The following is a 13,489-nucleotide window of genomic DNA, read 5'->3' on the forward strand; positions in this document are numbered from 1 at the left end:
GGCCCCCAAAAGGTAAAAGCCCATTACAATTCGCTATAAATAAAGGTCTCAGGTATGAACTCTGAACTTAACTGGATAACGATGCATACACGCATCACAATCGCTCTGTCATATTACTGACTTGAGCGTCGGAGTGCCTTTAGCAGGTACCCGGCCCCTCCCCAACTGGGAGGTTGGAGCAATGCCGAGGAGAGGAAGGACGCCCGCCCAGCTTGGAGCTGAAAGCAAGGATCATCCGCCAGGAGTGGAGGACGCCCGTCCAGCTTGGTGCAGAGAGCGAGCGTCCGGATTGGAGGACGTCCGCCCGCTTTGGAGCACAAAGTAATCGTCCATATTGATGTCGCCCGCCAGTGAAGCTTGCTTCGGTTCGTGGGATCCAGCGGAAAGTGTCCGCCCGTTTCCGACGTTCGTGATCGTCGTCCGCCCGGCGTTCGAGACCATTCATCCGTTCGGCCTCAGTATTCGTCGTCCGCCTTCAACAGCAAGCTCGTGTGTTTTTGCAGGGTCCGCCCGGATCCGGCCGGAACACTAATTTTAAATTTGTGTATTAATTAACTATTTCATCTTTTCGTCAAGTAGGTGCACATTCCGCTCATATTTTGTACTATCATATCATAATTTTTTTTATCTTTTAATATTTGAATAATCATAATTCGATTTTGTGTTGACAAGTTTCATATGTGAACAGCACCGAAAGATTCGGTGAGTGAGTGAGAGAGGAGGGTGTCAGTGTTGCCCTTTTGCTTGATCTATCTTTTTTCAAGATAAAAGGTTAGTTATCAATTGAATTCTGAATTCAGATCTTGCAATTTCGATAAATGGGTATCTGTATCTGAACATGTTCACTCTCATGAGATTTAGTTTCTTCTGCTTCATTCATTTTCAGATCTTCAAATTACTTTATTGTTCATTTCATATTTTCTTCTCTCTAATAAAAATGACAACTTTAAACCCTTTTCGCTGTCATAATCCCTATTACTTTACTGGGTATCATTGTTTTTTGATGTTCTTGTAGGATACATATCTCGGGGGTGATTTGATACACAATAAGAATGCTGGGTCGGTCTGCATTTTCTAGAACCGGGACTTTCCCGCCTGAGAATTTAGGTCAGAATGCCATGGCCATGATTGGGAACGTTTGCTTCTCATTTTTTGTTATTGGGGTTTTGGTTTTCACGATTATGGCTGCCACTTATGAACCTGAGGATCCCCTGTTTCACCCTTCAACCAAGATCACCACATTCCTCACTTCCAAATCCAATGCCACTTTTAAGTCTGATAACTCTGTTGTTAGAACAGGGGAGGATTTCATGGCCGCTAATGAAACAGTTTTTGGCTCCATTATCAACTCAACTGATGTTGATAACTTGGTTAGTGCCGATACTGTTGATGGTGGCGATGCTGCGTCAGCTTCTCAGTGTGATGTGAGTGGCCCTATTGATTGTAAGGACCCTGAGGTGTTTCATTTGATGATGAGGGCAACCATTGACAAGTTTCAGGATATCCATTTTTACCGATTTGGAAAGCCAGTTTCCGGTTCCAATGACAGCACTTGCGATATGGCTTGGCGATTTAGGCCTAAGGAAGGGAAAGCTGCTGCATTTTATAAGGATTATAGGAGGTTTGTGATTGATAGGTTTGAGAATTGTACACTTAGTATTGTTAGCATTGGGGAGCATGGTTATCAAACTCGCGAGTTAACTCGTCCGAGTTTACGTTTCCAGTCATGGTTGCCGAGTTAACTCGGTACCAAACTCGTTTTTGGACTGAACTCGGTAGAATCGGACATGGACTCGGTGGAATCGTTCGGAATCGCGATTGCACAGCGATTTAGCGAGTTCGAAAAAAGCCAGAAACGAAGAAAAGAAGGGTCGTTTTGTTTAGGGTTTAAAACCTGATTTTCACTCCACCACTGTTTAGCGTTTCGTCCCCGTCGTCGTTCGCCTGGTTTTCACTCCACCACTGATCTTCGTCGCTCGTGGTCAAGCTCCGCTCGTGATCGCGCTTGGTCCGGTTGCTGATCGTGGTCGTCGTCGCTCATTCAGTCGCCGTGCGTGGTCGCGTTTCGTCCCCGTCGTCGTTCGCCTGGTTTGCGGTCACTGTCACAGTGGCCGCCGTCGCCTTCCTCGCGTCGCAACTTCTGGTATGCCCTTCTTCCAGCCGCTGGTGGTGGGTGAAGTTGTTATTCTAAAATTATAACCCGTGCTGTGACCCTGTATGATTTTATTAGGAAATGAATTTTTTATTCTTTTACTACAGAAACGAAATATATTACGGGCACTGCACTGCACCACTCACTTTACAACATCATTAGAGGGGAGAAATATATTACGGGCACTGCACTGCACCACTACGCAAGTTTTTATTCCATTTTTAAATTTTTGGACATTTTATTTTTTATATTTGTAGTGAAAAAGCTTACCTCACTATGTCGGGAAACGCATCAAATTCAGGAGAAGTTAATCCAAGTGTATCTTCATCAGTTAGTAGAAGTAGAAGTAAAAATGCTCCAGGAAACCGATCTGATATTGGATGGAAACATGAATTTGATGTTAATGGTAATGGAAGAAAAGTGAAATGCAACTATTGCTCAAAGATTGTAAGTGGAGGCATATTTAGATTTAAGCATCATCTTGCTGGAACTAGAGAAGATTCTGAGCCTTGTGCTTCTGTTCCGGATGAAATAAAAATTTTGATGATAAAAGTAGTTGCAGAAGCTAAGAATGCTTCATTAAAGAAAAGAAAGATAAATATCGGTGAAGACGAGGAAGAAAGTGAAAATTTTGAAGGAGGACACAAGGTATTCGGTTTTAAAGGAAAAGAAAAAGTTGCTACTACTAGTAAGGGGGGAGTTCAAGCAACTATAAATCAAATGATGAAAAAAGGATACAAAGAAGAAGTTGATGCTCAAGTTGCTGAATTCTTTTACACCAGTGCCATTCCTTTCAATGTAATTAGAAATCCAGCATTTGCAAAGATGTGTGAAATGATTGGTAAGTATGGAGTTGGATACAAACCACCATCTTATCATGATATTAGAGAGAAGCTCTTGAAACAAGCTGTGAAGAAAACAAATGCAAATCTTGAGGAATATAAGGAGGAGTGGAAGAAAACTGGATGTACAATTATGTCTGATGGTTGGACGGATAGAAAAAGACGTTCTATTTGCAACTTCTTGGTGAATAGTCCTAGAGGGACGGTTTTTCTTTATTCACTTGACACTTCAGACATTTCAAAAATAGCTGATAAAGTTTTCAAAATGTTGGATGATGTTGTCGAGTTTGTTGGAGAAGAAAATGTTGTTCAAGTTGTCACTGATAATGCTGCAAATTTCAAGGCAGCCGGAGAGTTGTTGATGCAAAAGAGGGAAAAATTGTATTGGACTCCATGTGCAGCACATTGCATTGATTTGATATTCGAAGATTTTGAAAAAAATTTGAAGGTCCATGAATTGACCATTAAGAAGGGAAGAAAAATTACAACTTACATTTATGGGAGATCAATGTTGATTTCCTTATTGAAAAAGTTTACTAAAGGTAGAGACCTTATAAGACCGGGTGTGACTCTCTTGCTTGTCTTCATGAATTGAAGGCATCGTTGTTGACCATGTTCAGCTCTGAGGAATGGAAGACAAGCAAGTTTGGAACTTCACAAGAGGGGAGAAAAGTAGCACATGTAGTATTAGATAGCCGATTTTGGAAGAATGTCTCCATATGCTTGAAAGCTGCTGCCCCTCTCATGGTTGTCTTAAGATTAGTGGACTCAGATGTAAAACCTGCAATGGGTTTCATTTATGAAGAGATGGACTGTGCAAAAGAGAAGATTAGGTCTAACTTTAACAATATCAAAAAGAGGTAAATTTTCAAACTTTTACACTCATTCAATGTTTAATTACTTATGTGTTAGATTATTTCTGATATAGCATGATTGATGTAGTTATGAAGAGGTTTGGAGAATAATTGATGCTCGATGGGATAATCAACTTCATAGGCCTTTGCATGCAGCTGCCTATTTTCTAAACCCTCATTTCCACTATGAACCTAACTTTAGATCTGATGATGGTGGAGAGGTGAAAGAAGGATTGTATTTTTGCATGAGAAGATTGATACCAGATATGGCAGAAAGAAGAAAAATTAATTTACAAATTGTTGAATTTCATAATGCTAGAGGCCTGTTTGGAATGGAAGATGCAAAAGAGTGTAGGAAAGAGTTAAATCCTGGGGAATGGTGGGACATGTTTGGTGATGGAACTCCAGAGTTGAAGAGATTTGCTATTCGAATTCTAAGCTTGACTTGTAGTTCTTCTGGATGTGAGCGTAATTGGAGTTCATTTGAAATGGTAATTTAAATTATTTTTAATTTATAAATTCCTTTATTATGTTTATATCTTCACTAAAAATATTATCTTTCATTTTAGGTTCATACAAAGAGAAGGAATCGTTTACATCAAAAAAAGATGAATGATTTAGTTTATGTGATGTATAACTCCAAGCTGAAAAGTAGACAGATTCGAAAAACTATAGCTCTTCCATTTGATGACATAGAATCAGATGATGAATGGATAGCTGAAGAGACAGATGATGTTGTTGAGATTGATCAAGTTGAAGGTGAAAATGATAGTGAAAATGTTCACTTAGATGGAGCAACAACAGATCCTGTTTTAGATGCTCTTGATCTTGATAACATAACATTTGAGAACAATGAGGATGCACAAGCACAACATTCATTAGAGGAAGAGTTAGATGATGATGGAGATGATGATGCCATTATTAGAGGATTAGAGGATTAGGCATAGAGACTTTGACATTTCAATTTATATTTTACATTATATCTTACATTATATCTTTATGTTATGAACAATATTTCTATATAATTTTGTTATCTTATTTGAATTAGAATGTTATTTATATTTTTTTCATACAAAGTAAACTCTTACGAGTTTACGAGTCGAGTTTACGAGTCGAGTTTACAGGATTCTCACGAGTTTACGTAAACTCTCGAGTTTGACAACCTTGTTGGGGAGTACCATACGGGTGTAAATGCCAGGAAGAGGAAGAAGCATCTGAAAGGAGGGCTGGAGAAGACGCCAGCGAATCTGGAGCTGGCCAGCGCATTACCAGTTGTTGGAGAGTTTGTTAATGACAGTCTCCCTGTGGTAGAATCTGAAAGTTCATTTAGTCATGGTAAATATTTGATTTATGAAGGTGGTGGAGACAGGTGTAAGAGCATGAATCATTACTTGTGGAGTTTCTTGTGTGCTCTTGGGGAAGCTCAGTACCTGAACCGAACGTTGATAATGGATTTGAGCATATGTCTGTCTTCGATTTACACATCATCAAGGCTGGATGAGGAGGGCAAAGATTTCAGGTTCTACTTTGATTTTGAGCATTTAAAGGAGGCGGCATCTGTGTTGGACAAGAAGCAGTTTTGGGAAGACCGGAACAAGTGGCAACATAAAGATGGGATGAGTCTTCATCTTGTGGAAGATTTTAGGGTTACACCCATGAAGCTTAGGGATGTGAAGGATACCTTGATCATGAGGAAGTTTGGATCTGTGGAGCCAGATAACTAGTGGTATAGAGTGTGTGAAGGAGAGACAGAATCCGTAGTTCAAAGGCTGTGGCATTTGTTATGGAAATCAAGGAGGTTGATGGATATAGTGTCTGCAATAGCTTCAAAGATGAATTGGGACTACGATTCTGTTCATGTTGTGAGAGGGGAAAAGGCAAGGAACAAGGAACTGTGGCCTAATCTTGATGCACATACTTCTCCTGATGCACTTCTTTCAACCTTGGGTGACAAGATTGAGGAAGGAAGGAAGCTCTACATAGCAACAAATGAACCTGATACATCTTTCTTCGACCCTCTTAAAGACAAGTATACCACTCATTTTCTTGACGAGTATAAAGAACTTTGGGATGAAACCAGTGAGTGGTACTCTGAGACAACAAAACTCAATAACGGAGTTGGAGTTGAATTCGATGGTTACATGAGAGTGTCCGTTGATACAGAAGTATTCTTGAGAGGTAAAAAGCAGCTTGAAACTTTCAATGATTTGACCAGTGATTGCAAGGATGGCATTAATACCTGTAATGTTGCAGCAAACTAATGTGAGAATTGAAATTCCAATGGCTGATATATTGAAATATACTCAAATGTACTTTTAGCTGTTATATGTGTTGCATTTGAGAATTTGTATCCTTTAGCCTTAGCAGTGAGGAGTAAAATGGTTATAGTTTTTGTATTGTAAGAGTAGTGACTACTTTGAAGTTTTGAAGTTCTTAATTTAAATTTGTTTCGTTCTTAAACCCCTTATATCCATTAGCCATGTGGATGACTGTAGCACAAAGTTGATCTGTTTTTCCTTTTTGCATTGAGCGTAATTTCTATGCATTATTAGTAAAAATCATTTACATTACCATTACTTACACCATTTTTCTCTGTTGCATTTTCACCCACTTTACTACTTTAGTGGAAAATTCGAAGATATAATAATAGATTTTTCAATTGTCAGTTGTTAGGGGAGGTGGCCATGTCATTTGGTGCTTGATTTTGTTTCTGTTTTAAGACATGATGACATTCTTGTAAAGAGAGGAGAAAAGTATTTCCCCAAAGAATAAGACAGGGAAGATATTTCCAAAGATTGAAGTGTTTTTCATTGCCATAAAAAGAACACATTTTCTTTTTATCAGTTTCGGCAACTGGAATGACACTTGGGATTGTGATGTTACAAATTCATTAATTTTCCTTAAATTTTGTTATGGCGTTACAGATTCTTTTATTCATAGCTTTTATATTTGGACTGGTCTGTTCAACTAAATCGACTAATGAACTATTATCTTTCTCTACCTGGTAAATTTTTAGCCACATCTCGTGATTTTCCGAAATATATTTTACGCCTGAAAAATTCATTCTGGAATGAGATGGTAATTATCAGCTTGATGAATCATAAACTGATGATTTTTAAAGTTCAATCACCTTTCTGATTTTAAAAGCATTGCATATGAAAACAATTTTTTTTCTTGTCTCCTTCCAATCTAATCCATTTTTAATAATTGATTATTTATAGGAATAGTACTTCTTTTCATAGAATTTCCTTCTGAAATTGATGAGATAAATTATTCTTTTATTAAAATAAAATAAACTAAGCACATTTTGGAATGACATAAATTCCATCAGCATTAATTATAATGCTTTAATGTGGTTCAGGTATCATAATTTGTTATACTGTTTGAATAATGCAATTAGAGTGCTAATTATAAGGAGGAGTGGAGTGTCCATAGGGATGAAAATAGACAAAACTGTATACTTAACTCACATCAAACAAATGTTTTTCAAAAAAGTAACAATTAGTTAAAGGACTAAGGCTAGATTCTGGAAATAGTAACAATTATAAGTAACAGCAGTAATAGTATAATATTGAAATTTAACTATTATAAAGTTATATACTAATTATAGTCCATTTTTAAAGGCTTTTGGACCTGACTTGCATATAAATATAAACTCATTAGTCTATTCCAAGATATGTTCTTGAGCATTTAATTTTAAAAAACAAGTCAAGCTCTGCCTTGAACATCACAATCTACCTCAATTTAACTCATTTTCACCCAAATGTGAGTAAACATAAAATATTGAGAAATTATAAGAATAATATCAAAAAAAGATGTACAAAAATAAAATTCATGGGGGTAGCACTGCAACATTCTTAACTATACTCATGCTATTGTTTTTTATGAGGACACTAGCACTACTCTTGAACTGTTTTCTCTCACTTGGACAGGAAGTAAAATTTTCAATCATTGTGAATTTTATTTCTGTAGATCATGCTAAATGATTGCTGGAGTGCCCGGGTTTCTCTTTCTTATCCTTCCATGGCAGAGTTGATTGGTATGTCAAATGATGTGAAGAGTGCTGCTACCTGTAATCACTTGAAAAAATTATGAACAAAATTGCTCGTTGAGATAAGTTTGGGGGTGGCATTTACTTTCCTAAAAGCTGTACCTATTAGAGCCATTTTAACTTACTCCCAAAAGTGAACTCATTATTTTTGCCCTCCCAAGCTTTGACCAAAATTTTACTCCCTGAGTATGGCAAAAACAAAATTCATGTGGAACAATATCATATAACATTTCAAGGAAGAACTGTTCATTTTCCCCTAGCCTTTGATTTTTTCACTTGAACAAGAGTTACATTCTGGCCAGGCTTTTTGGTTCTGGCCTCCGAGGATCTTAACATTGAAATGGCAACTTGATGCTGGTTTTTTTCCACCTTGTCATCCGTAAATGGTTTGACCTCAAACGATCCTCTAGTCAACCCTCTAGCAACCTGAAGAATTACAAACAGCTAATCACTGCTAAGCGATGCAGGACTTAATTGGAAGCGTTTGAAAATTAATTGAAAAACAATTATTTCGTAGCATACTTTATGAATCCAAAATCAAATTTAATATAGGCTGACACTAAAATCTAGGTAAGACAAAAAATTAGGCCATTAAATAAATTCCAACCTAGCTTCTAACAAGCTCAATGGCACTAGGTGCCATTTACTAGGCGGGTGTGGTATGCAGTGAAAAAAAGATAAAATCTAGGAAGCATCCCTAAAATAGAGGATTCAAAATATTAGGATTAAAATGAATAACCATGGCAATGATAATTTATCCCACACTTCGCAATGTAAAACCAACATTTCCAATACTTCCCTTAAGCAATGGAAGGTATTTTATTCTAAAAGTAACTTGAATCAATAAATATAAAGCTTGGTAAACGTGTACAAGCATAGCAACAATCATTAAATTTTATTTATTGATCAGTTATACCTTCAGGAGAATCCAGACTTTGAGATAACTGCTCAATGTCGCAAGTCTTGTCTTTTTCCCTGAAGTCAAGTACTCACACATACGATGATCAACCCTCAGAATAAATTTTGGCCACGACTTGGGTTTTTCAGGGTCTGGCTTATGGTCCATCGTTGCCTGGGATGTGCATGATAACAAATAAGAAATCACACTCACTAGTCGGTCCAATAAGTATTATTGAATATATTGGCAAAACTATGTATGAAATTACTCTCTCCTGTGTAGAAAAATAAACATAGGGACTAATATAGACTAAACCCAAAATATAATTAAAGAATAATAACAAAGTAACAAAAAATAAAAGGTAAAGATAAAATATCTATTTAAGTTATCTTATAATCTAATATATCTAACACTCTCTCTCAAAGTTGGTACATACAAATCGTATCTATCAAACTTGTTATAAATATAATTAATTCTCAATCCCTGTAAAGATTTAGTGAAAATATCATCTAACTAATAACTTAAGTTAACAAATTCAATCTTGATGTCTCCAGATATAATCTTCTCTTGAATAAAATGACAATCAATCTTAATATGTTTGGTTCTCTCATGAAAGACTAGATTAGAACAAATATGAAGAACAACCTGCCTGATTGTCACAAATAAGTGTCATTTGAATGACATCCTCCATGAGCAACAAATCCTAGAAGTTGTTACATATAAATCTCTTCTTGCAAAGCTCCATTGGGTAACACATTTTTGACATCCAATTGATAAAGAAGTCATTATCGAAGAACAGTCATGACTATATAAATAAACAAACACAAGCTTTCTTTGCCATTGGAGAAAATGTATCACCATAATCCAACTCAAAAATTTGTGTAACCTTTGACTATAAGACGGACTTTGAGGCGATTAATAATACCATCAAGACCAACTTTGATAGCAAAAACCTACTTGCAACCAACAACAGATGTCCTGAACAATAATAGGACAAGCTCCCCAGTTGCACTATTCTAAGAAACACTTAGTTAATCTAGCATGGCATGGCACTAACCAAGATGGGCTAAGGCATCACTGATAAATTTTGGAATGGCTACAGAATAAATAGATGAAAGACAAGTATAAAAAGGTGAACATAATCTATGATAACTCAAAGCAATATAATGTGGAGAGCGATTGCAGGTAGAACAGATATCTTTTTGGAGGGCAATTGGAAGATTGGACTCAGTTGTCAAAGCCAGAGGAGACAAAGTAGTTGGCCCTTGAATTGAGTCACTTAGTGGTTGTTGAGAACAATGTCTGTGACTATAAACCTAAGGTGGTGGTGGAGAAGAATTGATGGTGGTGGTGGTGGACAAGGCACTACTGGAGACCAAAAATAAAAGGAATATTGACTGTACTAGGAATATTGACTATTAAATGGAGACATATCAAAAGAAGAATGACCTTTAAAATAAAAAGAAGACTCATTGAAAGTGACATCTGCAAAAAACAAATAGCGGTTAAGAGAAAGAAAAAACCACATGTATCCTTTTTGTGATATAATAAATCCTAAAAGAACACATTTGTGTAATCAAGGATATAACTTATCAAGACCAGGACTAAAATTATGAACAAAACATGTAAACTCCAAAACTTTTAGAAGGATGAAGAGGTTCATAGGAAAATAAAATAGAATGGGGTATTTTATTATCTAAAAGCGAAAAGGGCATGCCATTAATGAGATAATAAGCAGTAAGAAAAACATCACCACAAAAATATTGAGGAACTGCACCATGAATTAAAAGAGTGCGAGTTGTTTCAATAAAATGTCTATTCTTGCACTTAGCCACCCTATTTTGTTAAGGTGTATAAGAACATGGAGTTTGATGGAGAATGCCATGAGAAGCCATAAATTGTCTAAAAGAATGAGAAAGATATTTGTGGCCATTATCACTTTGCAAAGTTTGAATAAAAACACCAAATTGAGTTTTAATTTCATTAAAAAAAGATTGGAATATATGACTGTTGAAATATATTGTATTGTATAATTGGACTTTTAGGTTTGGGCTTTTAGGTGCTGGTCCATTGTTCCTTATATAGGACATCCGTGTGTAATAGAAAGGAGACACAATGTAATAATATTTTCATCATTAGATTTTCTCTCCTAAACTCTAACATGGTATCCAGAGCAGGTTAGGGTTTTCCATTAGCACTGTCGCTTCTGCCGCCGTAGTCGCCGCCGTCCGCCATCGCCGCCCCTGTTACAGCCTTTTCTCTGGCGAAGTTAGGGGTTCGGTGCGCCTCGACGAGCGCGGTCGCCGCCTCATCCTTCTCTCGACGTACCGTCACGCGCCGTCACGCCTCATCCTTCTCTCGGGCGCGTGGGCTTCACGTGCTGCCTCTCCCGTGTCGGATCTTCATCGCATCACTGTCGGTCATTTCGCCTTCGTCTCCTGAGTGTATTGTGGTCTCTGATTTGCTGTTCCGTTGGGGGTTGCTCCGTTTAGGGTTTCTTCTCACAATCTTTTTTCCCCTCTTTTCTTGTTTGGCTTTATAATGGCTGGTCTTGGAACACCGTCTCTCTCTGCTACTCTAACCATTACTTCTACAAAACTCAATTGGAAAAACTATCTATCTTGGTCTTCTTCCGTGGAGTTATGGTTTCTTGGTCAAGGATACCATGATCATCTTGAACAAGATGTTTCCATCGTTCCTGAAGAAGAGAAACCTCAATGGCAGAAGCTTGATTTTCAACCATGTGCTGTCCTATGGCAATATCTTGAACAAGAAGTCTTAAAAATTTTGAGACCTTACAAAACGTGCTCCTCCTTCTGGAGAAAAGCTCAAGATATCTTTGCTAACAATGTGCAACGCCTCTTTGATGCAACTCAAAGAGTGACTCCTCTCAAACAAAACAATCATGATATGGTTACTTACATAGGAACGACCCATGCTACTATAGAAGAATTGAAGAATTTCTTTGTGGCTGATTCTTTAGAAGGCCTAAACAAGAAGCTTGATAAGTTTTACATGGTCTAAATTTTAAGAGGTCTACATTCAGATTTTGGTCATGTTCATGATCAAATATTAGCTGGTGATCAAGTTCCATCAATGGACAGCTTAGTTACTCGACTTCTTTGAGTACCTTCATTAGTTAAAGACGAAAGATCAATTGGTGGTATTGAAACATCAGCTATGGTAGCACCACAAGGAAGAGGAGGAGGTAGAGGCAACAGAGGAGGTCGTGGTGATCGTGGTATGCCTCCTCAGCGCACATATTGTAAGAGGATAGGCCATACTCGAGAGAAATGTTATGCCTTACATGGATATCCAGACAAAGTCGCTCATGTTTTGAAATCTGATGATCTCGGACCCAATATTCCAAATGAAGAATACCAAGAATTTTTGAAGTATAAGTCTGGAAAATCTTCTAATCCTGACCAATCCTCTTCCATGTCCAATGTGTCAACTGCCTGTATATCTCAATTTGTGGAAGGTCAAAATCCATGGATCCTTGACTTAGGTGCCTCAGACCATATCTCTGGTACTATTTCTTCATTTTCTTCCATGTCCTCTTAGACAATCTCTCATTTCATTACTATTGCCAATGGATCCAAAGTTGCATCTCAGGGAATTGGCAGAGTTTCCTTATCCCCTTCACTAAATTTAAATTTTGTTTTGTATATTCCTCATTGTCCTTACAATTTAATCTCCTTGAGCCAATTGACTTGTTCCTTAAATTGTTCTGTAACCTTTACTGCTAATTCCTTTGTTATACAGGAACATGGTACGGGTCGCCTGATTGGAGAAGGACATGAGTCTCGAGGACTTCATTTTTTGAAACATAGCTCATCAGTTTCCTGTTTTACCTCTTCATCCCCAAAACTTTTTCATGATCGGTTGGGCCATCCAAGTTTATCCAAATTGAAGATGATGGTTCCAAGTCTCAAGAACATTCAACTCTTAGATTGTGAGTCGTGTCAATTAGGAAAACATGTTAGATCTACTCATCCTAAAAAGTCTGAGACACTATGTAATTCTCCTTTCTCAACTATTCACTCTGATATTTGGGGACCAAGTCGTGTTACTTCTTTTGGTTTTAACTATTTTGTAACCTTCATTGATGAATTCTCTCGATGTACTTGGGTTTATTTAATGAAAGAGAGATCTGAACTTTTGTCCATATTTGTGTCCTTTATTAGTGAAATTAAGAACCAATTTGGGAAGACAATTAAAATCCTTCGTATTGATAATGCTAAGGAATATTTTTCTTCAGCGTTTTCTTCATTCTTATCTTCCCAAGGAATTTTACATCAGTCAACATGTCCACACACTCCACAACAAAATGGTATTGCAGAGAGGAAGAATAGACATCTCATTGAAACTGCACGCTCCTTGATGTTGAATACTAATATTCCTTTACATCACTGGGGCGATGCAATCCTCACTGCCTGTTTTCTAATTAATAGGATGCCTTCTTCCTCTCTTGAGAATAAAATTCCTCATTCTGTCATTTTTCCAAATGACACTCTATATCATATCTCCCCACTTGTATTTGGGTGTACATGTTTTGTTTATAATGTTTCTCCAGGTCTTGATAAGCTATCCGCAAAGGCTATTAAGTGTGTCTTCTTGGGATATTCTCGTCTTCAAAAAAGGTATAAATGTTATTCTCCCTCCACCAAGAGATATTATATGTATGTTGAT

General features: G+C 37.3%; 2 protein-coding genes and 1 pseudogene across 4 annotated transcripts in view; 2 read left to right on the forward strand and 1 right to left on the reverse strand.

Moving 5' to 3' along the window:
* The first annotated feature begins 624 nt into the window (after nt 1-624).
* LOC124849133 (uncharacterized) lies at nt 625-6,308 on the forward strand (annotated as a pseudogene). Its single transcript, XR_015784887.1, has 4 exons — nt 625-771; nt 1,016-1,675; nt 1,921; nt 5,024-6,308. The product of XR_015784887.1 is annotated as an uncharacterized LOC124849133 (transcript).
* LOC124846841 (uncharacterized) lies at nt 1,742-4,892 on the forward strand. 2 transcript variants are annotated; one of them, XM_088109012.1, is made up of 4 exons: nt 1,742-2,143; nt 2,410-3,854; nt 3,937-4,339; nt 4,418-4,892. In XM_088109012.1, exons 2-4 carry the CDS (start codon nt 3,607-3,609, stop codon nt 4,787-4,789), a joined length of 1,023 nt encoding a protein of 340 aa, XP_087965138.1. In that variant the 5' UTR covers nt 1,742-2,143; nt 2,410-3,606; the 3' UTR covers nt 4,790-4,892. The 2 variants fall into 2 exon arrangements, with proteins under 2 accessions (XP_087965138.1, XP_047180162.2); XM_047324206.2 differs by having other exon boundaries at nt 1,742-3,854.
* Nucleotides 6,309-7,564: 1,256 nt separating the features above from the next.
* The window catches only part of LOC124845780 (ribonuclease E/G-like protein, chloroplastic), a 46,126-nt gene continuing 40,201 nt past the window's right edge, over nt 7,565-13,489 (reverse strand). Inside the window, exons 13-14 of the mRNA XM_088109067.1 lie at nt 8,816-8,971; nt 7,565-8,325 (exon numbers count right to left, since the gene is read on the reverse strand). Of these exons, the coding sequence (XP_087965193.1) occupies nt 8,146-8,325; nt 8,816-8,971 (336 nt within the window). The 3' untranslated portion in view covers nt 7,565-8,145. The remainder of the gene's footprint in view (nt 8,326-8,815; nt 8,972-13,489) is intronic.

Source organism: Vigna umbellata, chromosome 3, assembly GCF_029865625.1.
Source record: "Vigna umbellata cultivar VRB3 chromosome 3, Vumbellata_1.0, whole genome shotgun sequence".
Taxonomy (NCBI): Eukaryota; Viridiplantae; Streptophyta; class Magnoliopsida; order Fabales; family Fabaceae; genus Vigna; species Vigna umbellata.

Coding starts and splice junctions, on each gene's coding strand:
- LOC124846841 (XM_047324206.2), top strand. CDS start 3,607: ATGTTCAGCTCTGAGGAATGGAAGACAAGCAAGTTTGGAACTTCACAA. Junction 3,855..3,936: donor TTTAACAATATCAAAAAGAG/GTAAATTTTCAA, acceptor TGATTGATGTAG/TTATGAAGAGGTTTGGAGAA. Junction 4,340..4,417: donor ATTGGAGTTCATTTGAAATG/GTAATTTAAATT, acceptor CTTTCATTTTAG/GTTCATACAAAGAGAAGGAA.